General features: G+C 43.9%; 1 protein-coding gene and 1 long non-coding RNA gene across 8 annotated transcripts in view; both read right to left on the reverse strand.

Moving 5' to 3' along the window:
* Positions 1-22,768, reverse strand: part of lama2 (laminin, alpha 2) — a 158,673-nt gene that overhangs the window by 41,128 nt on the left and 94,777 nt on the right. For 5 of the 7 annotated variants that reach the window (XM_080832116.1, XM_080832113.1, XM_080832114.1 and 2 more), the window contains 11 exons: positions 20,353-20,529; positions 19,799-19,984; positions 19,419-19,537; positions 18,823-18,940; positions 17,734-17,868; positions 8,898-9,022; positions 8,283-8,369; positions 7,408-7,601; positions 5,003-5,145; positions 2,831-2,929; positions 46-157 (listed from right to left, as the gene is read on the reverse strand). In XM_080832116.1, coding sequence (XP_080688242.1) covers positions 46-157; positions 2,831-2,929; positions 5,003-5,145; positions 7,408-7,601; positions 8,283-8,369; positions 8,898-9,022; positions 17,734-17,868; positions 18,823-18,940; positions 19,419-19,537; positions 19,799-19,984; positions 20,353-20,529 — 1,495 coding nt within the window. The remainder of the gene's footprint in view (positions 1-45; positions 158-2,830; positions 2,930-5,002; positions 5,146-7,407; positions 7,602-8,282; positions 8,370-8,897; positions 9,023-17,733; positions 17,869-18,822; positions 18,941-19,418; positions 19,538-19,798; positions 19,985-20,352; positions 20,530-22,768) is intronic. The other 2 variants (XM_080832117.1, XM_080832115.1) reach the window with 1 other exon arrangement.
* LOC308360292 lies at positions 14,787-16,250 on the reverse strand. The gene is made up of 3 exons (XR_013968511.1): positions 16,118-16,250; positions 15,957-15,995; positions 14,787-14,803 (listed from the first exon to the last, which is right to left on the reverse strand). It is a non-coding gene; the product is annotated as an uncharacterized lncRNA (long non-coding RNA).

A 22,768-nucleotide genomic window follows, 5' to 3' on the forward strand; every position in this document is an offset into this window, starting at 1 on the left:
GCTCACACTTTCATAGAGCACAGACAGAATGTTGACGAATCGTACCTTCGGCTGCCAGCAGAGTGTTCTTGATGTAATCCTCAAGGTCCTGTGCTCTCTTGTGGGTGCTCTCGGCATCCGAGTCGGTTTGTTCCCCATCAGAAGACACCTTTGTGGCCTAGAGGATGAGACAGAAAATGGGGAAAAAAATGCTTAAGCCATTCACACATAGCAACCTGCATGAATGTCACACACAGACATACGCACACACTCAAACACAAACACATACCTAATCTCTGTCTGTCTTTTTACGTAGAGAAACACAGTATAAACAAACACACTCACACACACATATGAGCTCTTGCATGAAAAGAATGCCTATGTTAATGAAAGCATGGCTCCACTCCGGGTAAGAGGTTTATGCCGTATCAACATTCCTCTCTCCTCCTCCATCACAAGGACTCTTATTCACTGCAAATGTGTCTGGGGCCTATGAAACAGAGCAAGGACCTCTACAACACATACCAACAGAGTCCTTGGCTATGTGTTTGCTTTACGCTGCCCCTCTTGACATGGTTTCCGAGTTTACGTAAAGTAAGGCTGGGCAATTCATTAAGAATATACCAACAGCATCATTTCTAACTACTTCTGATAGGTGAAAAATCACCCTAGTTACCTCAGGACTCCGGAGCTGCATGAAAGTACATTTATTAGACAGACAAACAACAACAATTGCAATTGGGCTCCCCTCCCAGCCGAGGCTGACAGTGAAGCAATGATAAACCCTTCGCACAAGGTTTATATAGACAGAAGTTTAGCTTTCAGCAGGGATGATCACGTGGTGGATTTCCCACGTCCGAGGCTCCCTGTCTTGCAAGGATGGCAGTTTTGCACAAGGTCGGAAGAAGCACAGTTCCTTTCTTATCTCCTCTGGTCTAAACATGCTCTTGTTCATATGCAGACTTAGTGGCACCTAATATTCTAGTTACACACACACAGAGAAAAGCCATGCTCCTGCTATCATAAGCACATGATTCATACAAGGAATATATTAATACAAGGCACTTGATTATTATATTCTTAGGTCATTAACAGTGTTTGGATATAATCTCTATCAACTTATTTTATCATGGTAGAGTAGGCAGGTCAGCTTGTGGCTGTTTTTTTTATTTTAATTTTTTTTATGGCACATGAAGGACGCATAAAAGAACAGAAATTACTTTACAAATGTATCAATAATTTTGAAAATGAATGTCCACTATATTGCCGCATTGGTGGCAATGTAGAAAGACGTTAGAACATGACGACATCTTCGTCTTCCTCTTAACAAACCACAGGAGTTTTATTGATTCCCACCACCAGTGCACTGACGCAAGAGCACAGCCCTGATCCTCTGTACTCTCCGTCCGTCATGTACAACTTCAACCCCAGTAGTAATGAAAGGCAAGACTCCATCCAGTGTACCTTTTCTCCACTCTCCTCACCACTCCCACGTCAAGCATGTTGTTTACGTCTGGCTTGTTTATTCTCTTTATTGACTTATTTATCAGCCACACAGCAGAGCAGAAATGTAAAGCTCACCTTGACACCTGATGAATCACTTTTTCACCCCAGCTACAAACTTTGGAACAAAGACTCTCCCTCTGAGCCATTCAATAATTTTCTTTACACGCAAGAGCAGAGACTCAGTGATGTATAATGTTGGGAGAGTAACTTTTAAAATGCATGCCACTATAGATTAAAGAATCTGTCCTAAATACATAAAGAGGGCTTAGTATGCTAATTTTTAATGTTTATTATTACATTTTTGGGGTCTACTATAATATATTTACATGGTGCAGTGTTCCAAAAACTCTGGTGGGCTTTGCAGACCATTAACATGCATGAAAAGTTACATAACACACTTAAGGAAAGGACAACATCGAAGCATAATAGGTCCTCTTTAAGATTACATCAGCATAGTCTGAAATTGTATTAGCTGTGAATGAAACTGTTGTCAGACATTGTAAGGCCAACCTCCAACCACCAAAAACTACACTCTCAAAGGGTATTTTCTGAGACAAGCCTACTCCTGTGTTTTGTGGTAAAGTTTCTCATTCTCAGTTAAATTGTTTTACAGTAGTTCAGTTTTTTAGCCAGTTCATCTCTTTCCCTTTTACAGAAGTAATGTGATTTATCTTTAAGATGCGCATGTTTTGTTTCTTAATGCTGGTGCAGTCTCAGTTGTTTGGCTTCATTGCTCAGCATGGTTTGGCAAATTAAACACACTGGCTTTGGAAGGAAGCTATCATTGGAAATGAAAGTAAAAAGGTAAAATGAGAAGCTGCTGGCTGTTTCTTAATCCAGAGTTGCCTGCTTTGATCACACTCAGGTAGCAGGAATAAAATGTTACAAAGCAAGATGTTCAGTCAAGGGTGTGGGGACAAGGCTAGTGACAGAAACACAGAGTGTTGACTGTGGCAGAGGCAGTTTCCTTGCCGCAGCCTGGAGTCGGTTTGAGAAACACTGGCTTATGGGGTATGCATTAAGATGCCATATTTGAATGAGATTTCAGAAGTAATCCCTGCAAAAGATCTATGTTACCGTATTTGTATTACCATATCTGTATGTGTTTATGTGCGTACAATGCATTATGCGTATGCATGTGTTAATGTGCGTACAAAGCCTGTTTGTGTGTGTCTGTCTATCTTTAGGTCTGTATGAAAGTGTGTGCGTGTGCGTGTGTGTGTGTGTGTGTGTGTGTATGTGTGAAAGAGAGAGAGAGAGAGAGAGTGTGTGTGTGTGTGTGTTTGTGTGTTTGGGTGTGTGCGTATGTTTGTTCATCTACTGTGTTTGCTTATTTCTGCTTTACCCTGCTCCGCAGTTCGTCCATCTCGGTCACCAGACTACCCAGGTTGCTGTCAGCCAGCTGCAGCAGCCTCTCTGGCGCCCTGTGTGGCGAAAGCATGTGCTGCATGGAGAAACAAGCATGTGTGGAATCAGCTCACGGCAACAACCTCACTGGCAGACTCATCTAGCAACAGAAACACACCTGAAATTAAATTTGTGCAAAGGAGGTCCACCTAGGGTAGAACCTGTTTCGAAAGCACAAACATGATTTGCATTCTTCAACCGGATCTTATTAGAAACATATATTACCAAGGAAATCTTCACTAGTTCTCACTTGGGCTGATCTTTATTTGGAGACAAACAATTAAATGCTTTAGGAAAGAGATGAAACTGATGAAGTTTGAGGGCTGACAGGCTGATACTAGCTAATGTAAATCACCTTAGTCCCCCTTGGCATATAGACTAATTTACCAATGGCGATACATTTAAAACAAAATCTGAAATTGGCCCCTTTAGAAAGTGACCGTGAATGGGAGGGATGTTCATCTGGATATGAGAAGCGATGTTGAGCTTTTAGGACAGGTCTGATGATGAAAGGGGACTTTTATTAGGGAAACATGAATCAATGATGTTTTTGTCAACACACACACACACACACACACACACACACACACACACACACACACACACACACACACACACACACACACACACACACACACACACACAATCACGTAGGGGGAACATCTCTTGTTCAGCAGCACTCAGGACCAGCTTCATCCATCAGAAGGAACCCTGGCAGACTGACAGCATGTGCAAAGGGCATCAGATCCCAATCACACCCCTCTCATTCATACACACACACAGACACACAGACACACACACACACACACACACACACACACACACACACACACACACAGACACACACACACACACACACACACACACGCACACACACACACACACACACACACACAGACACACACACACACACACACGCACACACACACAGACACACAGACACACACACACACACACACACACACACACACACACACACACACACACACACACACACACACACACACACACACACACACACACACAGCTTCACTTTGCCCTTTACTAGCAATCTGTATCTTTTGTTGTGCCTAATCTCCACTAGCATTTATTTTCCTAATATCTTTATTTTCTCCATATTCTTTTTTTAATCCAGGGATTTTGTCTCTTTATTATTTCTTTAATCTGGGGATTTTGTGGGGAGGGAGGGACAGAGAGAGACAGAGAGAGAGAGAGAGACACACAGAGAGAGAGAGAGAGAGAGAGAGAGAGAGAGAGAGGAGAGAGAGATTGAGTGACAGGGAGAAAGAGATAGGCAGAGAGAGATAGAGAGATAATGTGGAGTGTGTGTGTGTGTGTGTGTGTGTGTGTGTGTGTGTGTGTGTGTGTGTGTGTGTGTGTGTGTATGTGTGTGTGTGTGTGTGTGTGTGTTATATGATATAGAGCTGTCTACTCTCTGTTCTCAGTGCAAGATGAAAGAGAAGAGGAGTTAAGGTGGATCCATCCTCTGGGGAAATGTCTTTTGATGATAGAGAGAACATATACACATATACACACACATGCACACAATAAACACAATCAAACACACACACGCACCTGTCCAGGTGTGCAATTTAACCATGACTGACCATTTGAGGTTAATTCAGATAGACAAAAGAAAAGATGCAACCTACATCCAAACAATCACACTATTTGAACAACCACACTTACCAGAAACTGGCATCTAACACATAGCTTGCAACCAGACTTGATAGGCATCTAGTTTAAATTTACATTCCATAACAATATGTTGACATGTGATTAAGTTAAAAAGTACAAGAATAGGCAACCATGTGTGGAAGGTGCTACCGTCACATTCAAAATCTCTCTTAGTATACCCTTTATCGGGAATGTCGTTCAAAGTTTGAAAATGAAAATTTAAATTCAGTATGTAAAAGAGCAATAGGTCAATATCACACAAAAAATTGGACTTTCTTATGTAACAGAAAGTGCCAGTCTGACTACATTTTGAAGATCTTTGGAAATGTGTGACTGCTACCTTCACCCTCATGAATGGGTCAACAGATCTGTGATGTCTGCTGTGTACTGTGATTTCAGATCTAAGGCCTGAGGGCCACACTGAGGTACCTACTTTGAGCTCCTCTGTCATGTTCTCGAAGCGGTAGAGCACTTTGTAGGGCGGTGGGAGAGGAGTGGTGAGATTCACGCTAGTGATGAGACGCAGGAGCTTGTCCATATCACTGATAAGGAGGCCACTGCAGTCATCGTCACAGGCTGGAGTGAAAACCCACACATCACACAAACACACACACACACACACACACACACACACACACACACACATACACACAGCAATTGTTTTACAAGAGTAGGGCTACAAAAATAATTTGTGTTCGTGTGTGTGTGTGTGTGTGTGTGTGTGTGTGTGTGTTTGTGTGTGTGTGTTTGTGCGTGTCTGTGTGTGTGTGTGTGTGTGAGTGTGCACTTGCTATTGGTCCTATGTCCATCTATGTTACATTAGAGTGACCAACTGTCTGTTTTCTCCTTGTGATGACACCTTTTTGAAACAAGGACTTCCTGTCTCTCCAATGGAAGCAGGAAGTGTGCCTGAGGAGAAGTGTGTGGGTCCATGTGTGTGATACACATGTGTTGTGTGTGTGAATGTGGAGGGAGAGTGTGTGGGGCCACAGGCAGGGGTCATAAGTGTTAACGGCTCAATGCCCAACAGCGCCTCAGGCTAAAGAAGGGTTGCACGCACAGAGCCAGTCAGCCATACATGCACACACACATACACAGACACACATATACACACACATTACGCAAGGGCAACCATTTCAGCGACCAAGGAGGGACACTGCCTTGGGAGCTCAGCGTTTGTGTTTAAACAAAGGACATGGTTGTGTGCCTCACCAGTGTCCTCCCCTACCACACTCACACACACACACACACACACACACACACACACACACACACACACACTTTCTCTCTCTCTCCCTCTGTCTGTCACGCACACACTCTGTCTCTCCGCCACACACACACACATCATTTTGTCAATTCCGCTGAACACCTCCGCTTTCCCCTTGAAAAGAAGCACACCTCATTGGAAGAAGGAGCACTTCAAGGTGCCATCCTCCTTTCAATCAGTCAACTGTTGAGAATCCGTGAGTTTCCGTGCTCATTTCAAATTAAACAGGGACGATGGCATGGGGGGGGGGGGGGGGGGGGGGTGGATGGAAGGGAGAGAATGGGCGAATAAGAACCCATGCGTGAAATTCAACACAGAGTGTGAAACGGCTTTCGGCAGGCTATTATGAGTGTTCGACATGCCACAAGCGATTGGGAAGTGGAGGAATAAATAAATAAATAAAAAGAAGGGAAAAAACAGTGGTGGGGAAATAAAAGAAAGAAAAAAAGAATAATAGAGAGAGAGAGGGAGAGAGAGAAGACGATAAAGAGAGTGGAAAAACACAGCCACTATTAACAAACTTTTCAAGGCTCTGCTGAAGCCTCAAGTGTTCCCTTCCTAACTTCAGTGTAAAACACAGATAACAGAAAATGCAATGGCCTCCACCTGCTGTGAGAAAAGGTCTGCACTAATTAATCAACACACACACACACACACACACACACACACACACACACACACACACACAAAACCAACATTTCCGCTTTATGCTGCGTTCACACGGCTGTTGTAAAGTATCCATTTCGATGGCCAGTGACTGAGCTGCTATTAGTCCAAACACAGCACACAGAAACACATGCACCTGTCTAGTCCATTGGATGAGCAGCAGAGATCCTCAAACCCTGCTGCTCCCCCAGGAACACAGTGGCAGCCATTACCTCCGTGTCACAGTACAATTAACTTATCTAAGTTCACATCACTCTCACACTTCAGACTTCAACCATCTTCAGCCTCCTCATTTCATAGCTCTTAGTGCGACTATGTCATGCAGCATCAGCAACCATACCTTTGTGGACTTACTTCATCATTATCATGGCTTAAAGTAGGGCCTGGTCAAATGGCGGTTCTGAAGCTCGATTGCTTGGACTCAGGTCCTTGGGTTAGGATAGACACTCATAGTGCAGTATAACATTAGGCTAGTGTGAGGACTAATCCCATCTGTTTCGGCTCCATGTTACGTAACAGAGGAAATCACTAGACTTGCTGTACTCTCACTCATAATGTAAATGCTTGTTTTCCGCCATATTGCAAATCGATCAAAGGTTCCTGCTCTGTGTTTAGGCAGTTCATTTACTTACGCAGATGTATGCAAGGGAGGCCTTTATACTGATATACAAGTTATTAAGATTACGTATAGACACAATTTATATTTACAGCAGGTGATTTTGCTTACGGTTCATTCATACCTTTGTTATTTAACTTCATCCCACTTTCCCCATTTCAAGTTTTATACACTTCACATACATTATATATACAGTATCTGTCCAACATATAAGATCGTATTTTATATACAATATATTATCTTCTACATTTGGCTGATGGTGGTTGGTGAGTAAGGTTAGCATACGTACACACGATCCCAGCCGGCCCACACACATGCCTCTCCATGCACTGGTCACACTTGGGTCCGCTGGCCCCTGGGCGACACAGGCACTGGCCCGTGAGGGGGTCGCACGGGTGCGGGAGCGCCCCCCAGGCGTCACACTTACACTCCTCGCAGCGCCCGCCTGGCGCCCGCGGATCGCCATGGAAACCGGTGGCACACCTACATGGGGTGATGGGGGGGGGGGGGGGGGGGGTTAGGAGGGTGAGAGAACATGGTGAGTGCTCACCGTGACACTCTCATTGTAAGACAAAGACAGGATTACACACACACACACACACACACACACACACACACACACACACACACACACACACACACACACACGCACAAGCAAGGCACATCAGATCAGCAGTGTGCAGCTGCGGGGACTTGGGAGATCTACCCATGGAGTAAAATAATGAGCAAATCACTAATGATCCGCATTTGACTGGCATGCAAAACTCCAAGGAAAAACAAGAAACACACAATTGACTAAGATAACATATGTCAAAAACAATCTGCAGAAACATTCAGTGTCAGATGTGGATTTTTCCATGTATCAAAATCACACATCTGATTACTATAGTAAGAGACATACTCAAAAAACACCATTCAATGGCACACATCTGTTAAATATGCTGTTATTTTTTAATACAGCTTCAGTTTTGCATGGAATAATGACTAATGCAATAATTTGGCAGTCTGCTACTGACTCGGATCCTGTGTGCACATGGAAGTTCAAGAAGCCATTGGTTGTACTATCTACATGACTTCAACACTCAGTTGGCTTAGTGTGTGTGGAAGAGACTGTTGGTGGGTGTGTGTGTGTGTGTGTGCGTGCGTGTACCAGCTGGGTCTCACCTCTCACAGTATTTGCCCTCGTAGCCCTCGGGGCAGGCGGTACAGCGGTAGTCATTGATGCCCTCAGTCACACATGTGGGGCTGAAGCTGAGGAACAACAGTTAATTTACAGTTGAGAGGAGATGCCTTGCTGACATGTGTGTGCGTGTGTGTGTGTGTGTGTGTGTGTGTGTGCGTATGCGTGTGTTTGTGCATTATGCATGTACCCCTTGTGGGTATGAATGAATGTGTGTGTGTGTGTGTGTGTGTGTGTGTGTATGAGTGTGTGTGTGTGTGTGTGTGTGTGTGTGTATGCGTGTGTTTGTGCATTATGCATGTACCCCTTGTGGGTATGAATGAATGTGTGTGTGTGTGTGTGTGTGTGTGTGTGTGTGTGTGTGTGTGTGTGTGTGTGTGTGTGTGTGTGTGTATGAGTGTGTGTGTGTGTGTGTGTGTGTGTGTGTGTGTATGAGTGTGTGTGTGTGTGTGTATGAGTGTGTGTGTGTGTGTGTGTGCGTGTGTATGAGTGTGTGTGGTGTGTGTATGAGTGTGTGTGTGTGTGTGTGTGTGTGTGTGTGTGTGTGTGTATGAGTGTGTGTGCGTGCGCGTTTGTGTACATAAAAGGTGCTGTCTTACTGGTTTTCCGGATTAGTGAGAGGGCAGCCACAGGGCTTGCAGTCGTTGGTGAAGCCGCGCACCACCCCATAGTAGCCCTGGGCACAGCGCTCACACTTATCCCCCTCTGTGTTGTGCTGACAGTTCTGCACCGAGAGAGAGAACAGACGACCGGAGAGAGAGAGAGAGAGAGGGAGAGAGAAAGAGAGAGGGAGAGATGGAGATGGATCAGGCAGAATAGGTGAGAGATAGAGATACAATTACATACATACATACATGATACTGCACAGTGACGTGCAGTCAGGGTAGGCAAGGTAGGCACTGCCTACCCTGACAAAATTCAAACGTAAAAATGTTTATTAAATAATTTTATTTAATAAACTTGTATTTGTATTTGTACCGAGTATTCTTGTGATTTATATATGCAATACATACGTTATTCCAATTGTTTAGACGTTACGATGACAATTGTATCAGTTACGCATAAACAAATACAAAAAAACGGTAGAATAAGCAGTGCCTTTACTGTCCATTCATTTTGAACGGCAGCGAAAAACTCATGTCGCGCATGCGCACTTAGATTCTGTATTCTTTAATATGTACGTCGAAAGGCACAACTCTACTGTGCCTTTGCACGTAAATATGTTATGCCAGTAATCATCTACGTTACGTATCAAACATGGACCAATTAAAATTTAGATATTACTGGACATTTGCGCAGCTGACGTCATTACACCAGCTAAGCGTAATCTCCGCGAAAATCAAAGTAAAAATGACAACAGCGGTATCTACCGATATTGTGGAACTTAGACATTTCTCCAAACTCGACTTTAATAGAAAAAAGTAGTAACTAGCAAGAGGGAGGCCTATTCCAACACTAAATGAAATTCTGCAGAAAAAGGGACCAAAAATTGTCGTTTCAAACGGACTGGTATGACAAAAAAGATTGGCATTGTGGCTGTGCTAGTCAGGTGAGTTAGAAACTATTTTGAGCTTAAATTTGAAATGATAAGTGTGGGGTTGAATTAATGCCGACTGCAAGCCATTTGCTTTCATATTCAATTGAGCAGTGTGTGGTCTCATTGCTGCTGACTGACATACATAATTGGCCGCTGTGCGGATAAAGATGTTTGCATTCTGATGATGGACATTAACTGGTGTGTGCATGCGTGTGCGAGACTGAGAGTACGATATGTTATCGTGATTGGATTTTTTTTTTATACATCGATCGACCGTGCCTGTGTGCCGCACTTGTACCTACTGTTGTGACGTAGCCTATTAGCCTAAACAATAAATAAAGTAATCTGGCTTTCATAACTCAGTGCCTACCCTCGTACTGACTTCACCGCACGTCACTGATACTGCATACATACATTAAACAACATTGTGTTTAGACACATTGTGTGTACACTGTGTCTCACCAAGAGATACAACATTTGCACAGCTGTACAAACAACTACACCACGGCTGCACATGCACTGCTCTTCAAAGACCAAAGACACCACCACGAGTGGAACCACTGTCTGACAGTAGTGCTTATTTCATGGCACGTTTGACAATTATACAAATGTGCAGAATGAGAGTGAGAGCGAGAGAGAGAGAGAGAAAGAGAGAGAGAGAGGCTTCTTTCTGTCTCCCACAGGGATAAAGGAAAGAGAGGAAGAGATGGAGAGGGTCACCCGACATAAAAATGACAGAAAGAGAGGAAGGGAAAGAAGAAATGAACATCAAATGCCAACTACAAAACCAAAATAATTCCCATTTCTACAGATGCAAGTGAAACACTACACACAAATTGGAAAAAAAGCTCTCCACCGGCTAATGGCGTGTGCCAAGCCAGACTGCATATCATTCCTCATTACGACGCTGAAGGCCTATACCTGGCACCAACACCACAGGCTTCTTGGCATACGCCAAGCCAGAGCCTTTGGGCAGAGAGGCTCTGCCAATATAAAAAAAACACCGGCACAGATGCCATAATTCTTACCAGTCATGAGAGAGAAATCTGAGGAGCATTTGTCAAGTGTAAAGTAGAGCATTTTGAGATTCAAGATTAAGGATCATGTCTGTGAGTTAGAATCAACTCAAACCCAATCACCAGTTGAGGGATAAATGACCTATGCAAGCGCTTAGGTTCTCTTGTCATTCCCAATCCCCTCTCTTATATTACTCTAACCTCTTACTTTTCTCTCTCTCTCTTTGAAAGTGAGGGAGAGAATGAGAGGGAGAGGGAGAGAGAGAGAGAGGGAGGGAGAGAGAGAGAAAGAGAGACATAGGGAGAGATAAAGTAAGAGGGAGGGAGAGAGAGAGCGAGAGAGAGAGAGAGAGAGAGAGAGCTGTAATCAGGCTAGGCAAGTTGCAGCCTGCTGATCCGAGGCGTGCCGAAGACTTTCATTAACTTCTTGTGTACCTCAATTACCTAAATGACGGTGTACAAACTCATTTAACATTTTCAATTTGCAAGCTCCGTAAAATGCAAATTATATTGTTATAAGCACAAATCCAAATCAATCAAGGGTGGCTTCAAAGGCTTTAAAGGGAGTGAGAAAGTGCCGGAAAGACTGAGTCTCTGTCTGTGGAGGGAGATCTGCTCTGGGGGTATGTAGGGTGAGTGGGTAGATAGTAGGTTGGGGTGGCAATTTTCTGTCGTTGCAGTCCCGTAAGTCTGGGCTGCAGTGTTCCCTCACAGTCAACTTGATTCATTTGATTTACTTGTATGCAAACTAGTGTGTGTGTGGGATTCTCAGAATCAGGGCTTTGTGGTGTCTGCTAGTGACTTAGAAATGACAGGGAAAGCTCCAAGTGACACAACAGTTTAAAGCATATTTTTCAATGGCTTTCCATACAGTGGACACACTGACACATTTTTTTTTTCCAACTGCTTTTTCCTTGCTACTTCTCTTTTCTCTCTCCATCTGAGTCTCTTAAGACTGACTGTGTTTGCTGTCTTTTTCACGTAGATTATTCTTTCAAAATATACACCATCTTTCTGTTGTCTATTATTTAATGCCTCATTCTGTCATGATGATTTTATAATTGTGATTACGATTACAACTGAATCCCTATAAATAGATATGGCTGGACATTCCAGCATCAAAATCTGTAGTGGGCCATTACATTGTTAATTCTGAGAGAGCACACCTGAAGATGATACATGTTAGAATAATTAGGCCTTCAGGGTGGAGGAAAATTGCTTTCAATTAAAGTGTCTGCTTACTCATTAGAATGTGATGCAAATGAGTCTTCAAGATATGAACACACACTCACTCACACATAAACACGCACTCACTCGCACATAAACACACACACTCACACATAAACACACACTCACACACACACACATAAACACACACTCACTCACACACATACACACGCACACGCACACGCACACACACAGACACAGACACAGACACAGACACAGACACAGACACAGACACAGACACAGACACAGACACAGACACAGACACAGACACACACACACACACACACACACACACACACACACACAAATACACACACTATGGCCCTCATGTAAATGAAATGACCTGTCTCATTAGCTGTCCTGCTTGCTCTGTTTTGGGGCTCAATGGTGTTTTGAGCCCTCAACTTCGACTGCCAGGCAGCGGCTGCCTGGAAGGTGGTTCCGCCCCCAAAACTCTTATCCAATCAATGTGCTTCCCACCCCCAAACCTCTGGTTCCGCCCCCAAACCTCTGGTCCAAACACTTGGAGCCCAAATTCAAACTTTCTGTATAGTGCTCTCATTCCAGCTCCAACTTCATCCCACCTCTCAGCAACGAGTGAAAGCTCCAACTTTACAAAGGTATGTAGCTAATATATTTCTATTTTAAACATGAAATGGCTAATGTTTGCTTTAGGGCTGTACATGTAAGATGGGCCAGAGCTAATGTTATGTTTAGCATGCAATATGTTAACCATATTTAAAGATAGATTGTGCTAATCTTAGCTGTGGTGATGTCATTTCAACCTGTTAACTAGCTAAATCTGGTTAAAACATTAGGTAACAGTAAGCCTACAAAGTAAGAATTATTACTGTAGATTAATCACTGTATGAAATGGGCCGGCTAATGTTATCTTTACCATGCAATATGTTAACATAAAGATAGATTATGCTAATCTTAGCTGTAGTAATTTCATTTCAACCTGCTAGCTAGCTAAATCTAATTTCAGCTGTGGTAATGTTATTTCAACCTGCTAGCTAGCTAAATCTGGTTAAAATATTAGGTAACAGTAAGCCTATAAAGTAAGATTAATTACTGTAGATATGTATTTAAGTGATTAATTACTGTAGATATGTATTTTAGTGATTGTTAATGGTTAGTGGTTATCTTTCAAATGACGTTGAGACTGGTTGACTTCCAGGCTGCTTACTAACACTGGGTAACTCTCAGGAAGCCAATTGGCTTTGGGTGCCTGTGAGGCACTCGATGTTGAGACTGGTTGACTTCCAGGCTGCTTTGGAATAAGGGTAACTCTCAAGCAGCCAATTGGCTTTGGGTGCCTGTGAGGCACTCGATGTTGAGACTGGTTGACTTCCAAGCTGCTTTGGAATAAGGGTGACTCTCAGGCAGCCAATTGGCTTTGGGTGCCTGTGAGGTGACTATCAGGCAGCCAATTGGCTTTGGGTGCCTGTGAGGCACTTGATGTTAAGACTGGTTGACTTCCAGGCTGCTTACTAACACTGGGTAACTCTCAGGCAGCCAATTGGCTTTGGTTGCCTGTGAGGCACTCGATGTTGAGACTGGTTGACTTCCAGGCTGCTTTGGAATAAGGATAACTCTGAGGCAGCCACCAGTTTTTGTAATATGCTTTTTAATAGACTTCATAATAGACTACAGCTGACTTTGTGACAGCCAGTGGAGAGGAATCTAGGCATGGTGGATTAACGTTATGCTCCCGAATGCTTAACACTGACCATGTAGCCTACAGTTCAGGTCATCACAAGATAAAATAGCTTAGTATGTGTGTCTCAGGGAGTCATAGGCTTATGTTTTCATACTTTTTCCCCGTTTCAGGCAATGGACAAGAATTGGCTGAAGTCAATCGAAGATGGCTTAAAGAAGGAAAGGACCCTAGAATCGAGCAATCCTTTGATGTTCTTGAAGGGAATATTCCTGAGGATGTTTTCATGAGGAAATTAGATTTTTACCATTTTCACATTATTCTGTATCAACTTGGTTACTGTGTGTATGAGGGTTGTACTTGGCCTTTATTTTCAATAAAGAATACGTCACACCCCATCAGTCATGTCTCTCCTCCATCATGTGTGTCATCTGATGATACATTTTTTTTTTTAAATGAATGTAAGTTGGGGTTTCATTAACTTGTAACACTCTACTGGAATAAACCCTTATGTGAAGCTGTAGAAATAAGTGTTGAAATGTATTTATTTCATTTCAGGCCCAGCTAGCTAAATTATCAGACTAGTTAAATCAAGATGCCAAGTTCAATACACTTCCAATTCTATACACATACACAGTGATGTAGAACATCTAGTTATTTTATTAATTAACAACAACAAACAACAGATTTTTTTTTTTTTTTAATTGTTAATGTTTGCGATGTGTGTGTCAACACACTTTTTAAAAACGTCAACTACCACCTCTACCATTCCTGGCCCCAAGGTGTGTGTAAGGAGTCCAAAATCCTCATTTGAGCACACCTGGTTGGCGAGGTGCTGGAGCTGTTGTCTGGAGGAAAAGATAAAAACATAAATTCAGGATAAATAATGTCTATTATACCTGTCAGAGCCCAGATATAGGATGTGGAATATTGCAAATTACTTGAACTCCGTGGCTCTCCCTGTGGCCACAGTGGGGTCTAGAGCAGGCAGCATGGCCACTTCTTTAAAATCAATGCTCCCGGCAGCCAGAGCACCGACAGAGGAGCACAGGTCCTTGGCTTCGCCTTAACAAAAATGGGAAAGACATATCATGACACGAACACAGTATTAAATTCAGATTTGATGCACATACCAATGTGACAGTGAAACACTTATTGACACTGGGGTGTAATAGTTTGGAGCTGGCTTTCTGAAGTTCTTTCTTGATATCAATTTATGTAAAAAGTGCCGTTACAAGAATAGTGTGTAGAATTGAACTGTACCCTCTGACAGCTTTGAGCAAAGTGAGGTGACTCTGGTCACTGGGGACGGAGTCACCCCGACCTCCTGCAGCTGCTGCCTGAGGTCCCTCTTCTTATTCTTATCAATCCTCAGGAGAGCAGTGAGGGTGTTAATGGACATGCTCTCAGGAGGAACAGTCCTCCTCCTGATCTCCTCCACCGTTATCTGGTATCTTTGTAAATATAATTTCTGAGATTCACACTCAAAGAAGGTTTCAATGTTTCAACAATATAATTTGTAACAATCATGTTAGGATTTCATCTTCTTTACATATGTGACTGGTTTTCCCAGATTCCATCACAAATGGAGCAGCAGGGCTGGATGGGGCAGTAGGGCTTGGTGGAGCAGCAGGGCTGGGTGGGGCGGGAGGGCTGGATGGGGTTGGGGCTGTGGCGGAGGCTCCACCAACCAGTGGGGACTGGTGGAAAATTAATGATTTTGCAGATGGCCCTATAAAGTCACAAGAAGTAACCAAATTTGCTATGTGAGTAGATGGACGTAGATGAACTAGTGTTGTAGTACTCGAGTCCAGTCTAGAGACCATTTTCTGCTTTCTCTGTCTCGTCTCTGACTGGAACCTTCAAAAGACTTGGTCTTGACTTGGTCTCAAGAAGGACTCGTATTTTCAGAGCGAGTCCTCGAGACCAACAGATTTGATTTAAGTTCAAGTTAACAAATATATCCAATTATCCATAATCCATCATTAAAAATCAATTTAAATAAAATAAAAAAAACATAGCAAAATGTTGATGGGCATTATTTGAAAATGACATCCCATGGTGCTATACAAAGACTTTGCCTTAAGTCAGTCAATAAATTCATAGTTTTTGTAAATTAATAGATGGACAAAGGAAGTGGGTTGATATATGACTTCCCCCATAGAGAGGGCATGGATTGCTGTTCCGCCAGTACATGGCAAGATAAAGAATAACTTACCACCTTTTGCCACCTGCAGGGCCTTACGCTTCCGTCCTACTGTATAAAGACATTGCAATTAACAAAGTATTTTTGGGGGAATTATTGTAGTCATTGTTAAATGTCAGTGTGTGAGAGAGAGCTTTTTTTAGTCATTAAAGTAGGTCTAGGTTGAACCTTACCCTTCCTGGGCGCCATTTCTTCATAAACTGAAAGAGAAAGGCAATATGAGTGTGATTAGTATTATCACATAATGTTAGGCAGATGCAATGTTAAAAATAATCTGGCAGATTTATTCAGGAGGCCTATCTATATGAGGAGGCATGAGGACAATTTAACTTCATCACTAAGGGATATCATGAACAATACAGGTATCTAAAACCAATTGGCTGCCTGAGAGTTACCCTTATTCCAAAGCAGCCTGGAAGTCAACCAGCCTCAACATCGAGTGCCTCACAGGCACCCAAAGCCAATTGGCTGCCTGAGAGTTACCCAGTGTTAGTAAGCAGCCTGGAAGTCAACCAGTCTCAACATCAAGTGCCTCACAGGCACCCAAAGCCAATTGGCTGCCTGAGAGTCACCCTTATTCCAAAGCAGCCTGGAAGTCAACCAGTCTCAACATCGAGTGCCTCACAGGCACCCAAAGCTAATTGGCTGCCTGAGAGTTACCCTTATTTCAAAGCAGCCTGGAAGTCAACCAGTCTCAACATCGAGTGCCTCACAGGCACCCAAAGCCAATTTGCTGCCTGAGAGTTACCCTTATTCCAAAGCAGCCTGGAAATCAACCAGTCTCAACATCGAGTGCCTCACAGGCACCCAAAGCCAATTGGCTGCCTGAGAGTTACCCAGTGTTAGTAAGCAGCCTGGAAGTCAACCAGTCTCAATGTCATTTGAAAGATAACCACTAACCATTAACAATCACTAAAATACATATTTACAGTAATTAATCACTTAAATACATATCTACAGTAATTAATCTTACTTTATAGGCTTACCGTTACCTAATGTTTTAACCAGATTTAGCTAGCTAGCAGGTTGAAATAACATTACCACAGCTAAAATTAGATTTAGCTAGCTAGCAGGTTGAAATTAAATTACCACAGCTAAGATTAGCATAATCTATCTTTATGTTAACATATTGCATGGTAAAGATAACATTAGCCGGCCCATTTTATACAGTGATTAATCTAAAGTAATAAATCTTACTTTGTAGGCTTACTGTTACCTAATGTTTTAACCAGATTTAACTAGCTAGCAGGTTGAAATGACATTACCACAGCTAAGATTAGCATAATCTATCTTTAAATATGGTTAACATATTGCATGCTAAACATAACATTAGCTGGCCCATCTTACATGTACAGCCCTAAAGCAAACACAATTAGCCATTTCATGTTAAAAATAGAAATATATTAGCTACATACCTTTGTAAAGTTGGAGCTTTCACTCGTTGCTGAGAGGTGGAATGAAGTTGGAGCTGGAATGAGAGCACTATACAGAAAGTTTGAATTTGGGCTCCAAGTGTTTGGATTAGACCAGAGGTTTGGAGGTGGGAAGCACAATGATTGGATAAGAGTTTTGGGGGCGGAACCACCTTCCAGGCAGCCGCTGCCTGGCAGTCGAAGTTGAGGGCTCAAAACACCATTGAGCTGTTTTGGGAGGGTGAGGTGGGGGTGGGGATGTAGTCATCAGCCAAGCCTCCCTAAGTTCAAAGTGTCACAGAGAGTGACTGAAGAGCCTACCTGGCAGATGGAGGTCTCGGGGTCAAAGTGTCACAGAGGGTGACTGAGGAGCCTACCTGGCAGATGGAGGTCTCGGGGTCGCAGATGTCACTGTGCCCATTACACTGGCACTTCACGCAGCTGCCGATGCCCGCCCTGGACGCCGGGCCGCCACTGCGCACCGACAGGCGGTAGAATCCAGCGGCACATTCCTGCATGGGCAAGGGGTGGGGGGGGGCAGAGAACAGTTGCAGCGGTTCACATCTCAGCAGGCAAGGCGAGAGAGAGAGAGAAAGACAGAGAGAGAGAGAAGGAGAGAGAGAGAGAAAGAGAGGGAGAGAAAGATGAAGAGAGAGAGAAAGAGAGAGAGAGGAAGAGAGAAAGAAAGAGAGGGATAGATAGATGAAGAGATGGAGAGAGAGAGAGAGAGAGAGAGAGAGAGGGGTAAGAGAGGGAGAGAGATAGAGGAAGAGAGAGAGAGAGAGAGAGAGAACAGGGGAGCACCCTCCGGGTCCTAACGAGGGGCCGCGGAACATGCGAAAATTAATCGAGTCGATTTGCAGCGCCATCTGTTTGCCCATGAACCCACTCCACGTGCCCGTTTAATAAACAGTTTATTAACTGTGTGGCATTTTTTTGGGGGAGGGGGGTAATTGCCATCTGCCTAGGTGGTTCACAAGCAACTCTCTGTGAAGAATGGAGATAGGAGGTTGACACTCCACTCCTATTGTGTGCTCTGGTCTCACACATCCAGTATCTGCATGTGCACAACACAGATTCATTTTCAAAATGGCCCATTAACCTACACAAGGGTGAATGTCTGACGGCCTCACTACTCAACAACGTGTTCTGCAAGACTCTTTAATGAACGTCATGACACATAAGTGAATGGCTCTGTATGCTAGTGTTCACTCAGTATTGCTCTGGGGCTGATTTAGGTGACGGTGTCTGTGTTTGTGGCCGATAGCATGGAACTGAACATAATAGAATGTGAAAGGGTAGAGGAGCAGACTTTGACTGAAGCTCTCAAAGATGTTCAGTGTGGGCTTGGACAGGACAGACGGGGGAGACACATTGACATTGATGAATGAGCAGAGAGAGGTGACAGGTGTGGGAGATGGAGGAGGAGGTGGGGGTGGAGTGGGAGACGGTGTGGATGGTGTTACCTCACAGGACAGGCCTGAGTAGCCGAGGGGACAGTCGCACTTCTCGATCTGGTGGGCGCGGGGGCTCACAGGAGATGGACGGCCATCCTCAGCCACCTCCATAGAGATCTCTGAGATCCTGGGACACAGGGAGAGACAGAAAGACAGAAAGACAGCAAAAAGAGAGAGTTATGATTCAGAAATTTTAAAAAGCAGGTATTCAAATTTCTATAAACATATGCATGTAGTAGACCTAGGGCCCTAATTTCATTGACGGGCAACTGGTAACAAGTAAAGTTCACTGCGCATGAACTAAAGCTAATTTCATAACACGGTAGAATTGCATTGTCCCAGGAAAAGGTTTTATCGGATTTCATCAACTACGTGGGCCTGATTGTTACTATGGCAATGTTGTCAGCACCAACTGAGTCACAGGGAGAGAAAAGCTGCTTCCTTGTTCAGTCACAAGAAATCAATACTCAAAACCCAAACCAACCCACCAAACAACCAGTAAATGAATGAATAAATCAGTCATTTTATTTGTTAGGTCTGCCCTCTCCCCACCTTGGTATGATAATGTTTCTGCTAACCAGCTCTGATCTTCACGCTTTGCTTACCTGCTGTGCCTCATTATGTTCCCATGGGAGGCTTTGATGAGAACATAGTCCACGTAAAACAGCACGTCCATGAAGTCCTCACGGGTCATGGGCCTGTTGTCCGCATGCTTCCACTCATGCTAAGTGAACAAAAAAAAACACCTCATTACACCGCAGATGAAAAAAAATACCAGCCTCTTCGTCCAATAAACTCTCACACCACTGCCACATTTCTAAAGCCACCCCAATCTACCCCGCCCACCCACCGTGACCCTGGCATTGATTGGGTCGACACGTGGTGAGCAGGCCTGGCCTCAAGAGTCCTTGGGCTTCCATGTGTCAGCATGCTCCACTGGACAGGAAATACAAGGGTTGGAGGGGAGGGGGGTATTTACACTCACCTCTGTCATGTCAACCTCATGGCGGGTCAGCTGGCCAATCTGGAGGCCCGGTAGGTGGCGGACCATCACCTTGTCCTTGTTCGGCCCGCCCCTGATGAGCACCTGCGGCTCGTAGGAGGTGCTGCTGGTCTCGTCGCGTGCCTCATAGTAGACGGCGTACTTTAGTTTCCCACCGTAGGCCGTTATCTGCATGAGACAGAGAGCCAGTTTAAGATTGTGGGGAGACGCTAGGTCCATGCCCTCTGTGTTTGACATCTTTGCTGTTGTCTTTATATGTACTTCTGATTTGACATGAGACATGGGTACTCCGACAAAACTGATTTAATTTATTTTGGAAAAAATCTAACTGCTGCTTCAGCACACATATCCTGTTTGGCGGAACTTACTCAAATAAGTGTGACTGAATTTTATTTCTTTTTAGTTGATTTTATTTGTGGATATTTAAAAACTTTACTATATGCAACCCAGTTCCAGCTCAATGGTGTTTATATGTGGTGGTGGTAGATGGCATACTGTATGTGAATGAATGGTTGTTTGTTTCGTCCCACACTGACCATGGAGCCCTGGAACTGTTTGGGAAGTCTCCAGTAGTAGGGCTCGCTGAGCCTCTGGGTCACCAGGTCGGCGTTGGCGATGATCTCGGGGTGCTGGAAGGACACGCCGTGGGTGGTGTCCTGCTCGTTGGACTTATCCACTAGGGGGAGGACAGTCTGCTCCGGCATCAGGGTTAGCTGTGGGTGAGGGATGGTATAAGTATGTGTGTGTGTGTGTGTGTGTGTGTGTGTGTGTGTGTGTGTGTGTGTGTGTGTGTGTGTGTGTGTGTGTGTGTGACTTAGTAAGAGACACAACTAAACAACTAGCAATCAGCTGCCATAGGTAGTCTTGCTGTTTGGCGTACGAGATGTTTCTTGTACCCATGAGTCACTAAGCTGTATTCAACCTCTGAGAAATGTTTGAATCCTTTCTGTACAGAATATGATTGGTGGATTCAAATACATAATTTGTGTGTGTGTGTTTGTGTGTGTGTGTGTGTGTGTGTGTGTGTTTGTGTGTGTGTGTGTATTTGGTGTTGAGTAGAGATATTAGATATGAAATGATGTACTGACTGACACTCAACCTCCCTCAGTCAATACATGCCGTTTTGGGTCAGATATAATTTCACACTAATTTCTCCCTCCTCTTTTAAGTATGCATTCATGTCGTGTAGTGCACTGAGAAGGGAAGGGCATGCAAATGATGTATGAAGTGCTTTTAAGTGTGTGTAAAAACGGAGTGCTACTCAGAGTGTGAGCGTCTGAATCCCCCAAAGTATGTGCTGGCATGTGTAAACATTTATGAAAAAGAGCACTCAAGGGTGTGTGTAAAGATTCTAGGGAGGAAAACGTGAGGCCTCACACCCCTCCATGCAATCTCACGACTCACTGGCTCAGAGAAAATCTCTCCCCATTCCATAAACGAAGTTAAGGATTTTAAACTCACTTGTCTACTCCCTCTCTTTCTCTCCCTCCCCCTTCCTCTCTCTCTCTTTCACCCCTCTCTCCTCTTTTCTTTTTGTTCCCTTCTTCCCTACTCCTGTAAACAAACTTCAAGCGCTATGGCGAGCCCACATCTCCTTGAGTGTGTTTATCTGGTTGCGTGTGGATGCGAGGGTCCTTCAGTGTGGTCCGCGCCGGGCTCTGCATCCTCCACAGATGCTGCAGATGGTTGCCTGGCCGACCAAGGATGCACGTCTTGACAGGGAGTGCTTATTAAAAACAAGCAATGGGCATGGGTGCCACCCCTCCCACATTGTGTCTCAACCATGTCTTGGGATTTTAATATGCCCTTAATTTATTGGGACAATAAAGCACCAAATAAAAGAGACTCGTCGATCTGCAGAGCGCCTTGCAATGTTTATTAATGTTTACCCGGTCGCCGTGGCGACAGGAGCCGGCACAGATAATGTTGCTGATCCACAGGCCAATACAACTTGGTCACAATATACCACTCAAAGAAGCCTGGGAGTTTTTTATTTTATTCATTCCTGTTTATTTTGAGAAAGCATTGACGATATTGACAATAGAGAATAATAGGGTGAGGCCCATGGCCAACCTTCCTTCCTCTTCACAACTCATCTATCTGTCAGCCATGAGTGGAGTGGGGTGAGCCAACTCAGGAGAAACCATCGGGTGCATCCACACATGCAAAACTGTGTAGGTTCTGCTTTGGTAGCAAAGTGGGGAACACCTTATTTGGATAGTCCGCCTGTTTAGGCTTCAGTTGAATTAAGGTCAAATTCAAGTCTAATTGTTCACCGAACATCACCAAACCCAACCCTTAATCTTAACCTTTAACAATTGTAGTTAGCAGAGTTTCATCACATAGTTTGTTGGTTTAGTAGGGTGTTTGTGAGTGTATGTATGTGTAGTATGTACTGTATAGTGTTTAAGTAAGCATTATTGAGAAATGAATTAACAGAACTGACGGGATGGGCATCGACGGGATGGGCATCGATTTTTGTAGAGTGAGAACATATGGTGTGAGAGCATATGGCGACACGGCACGTGCTGTACAAAAGTATATGTTAGAAAACCTGTTCAGAAGTACAGTATGTCTTTATGTGTGAAGGTGTACTGGCCTGTATAGGTGCTCGTATGTGTATATGTTTGTGTGTGAGTGTGTGTGTGAGAGAGAGTGTGTAGGTGTATTCAGTGTGATTATGACACATGACCCACCCAAAAGCAGATGAATTGCCAGACCTCTGTGTAGGAGGACCATATTGTGTGTGCAAGTGAAAGCATGTGCATCTCACATTATGTCCGCTGTGAATGCATGTGTGTGCTTTTTTTTTTGTGTGTGTGTGTGTGTGTGTGTGTGTGTGTGTGTGTGTGTGTGTGCCTGTGTATAGTTGCATGTGTGTAAGTGTCCTCCTCTGTGTGTGTGTGTGTGTGCCTGTGTACGGTTGCATGTGTGTAATAGAGTGTGTTTGTG

This window comes from Sprattus sprattus, assembly GCF_963457725.1.
Source record: "Sprattus sprattus genome assembly, chromosome: 2".
Taxonomy (NCBI): Eukaryota; Metazoa; Chordata; class Actinopteri; order Clupeiformes; family Clupeidae; genus Sprattus; species Sprattus sprattus.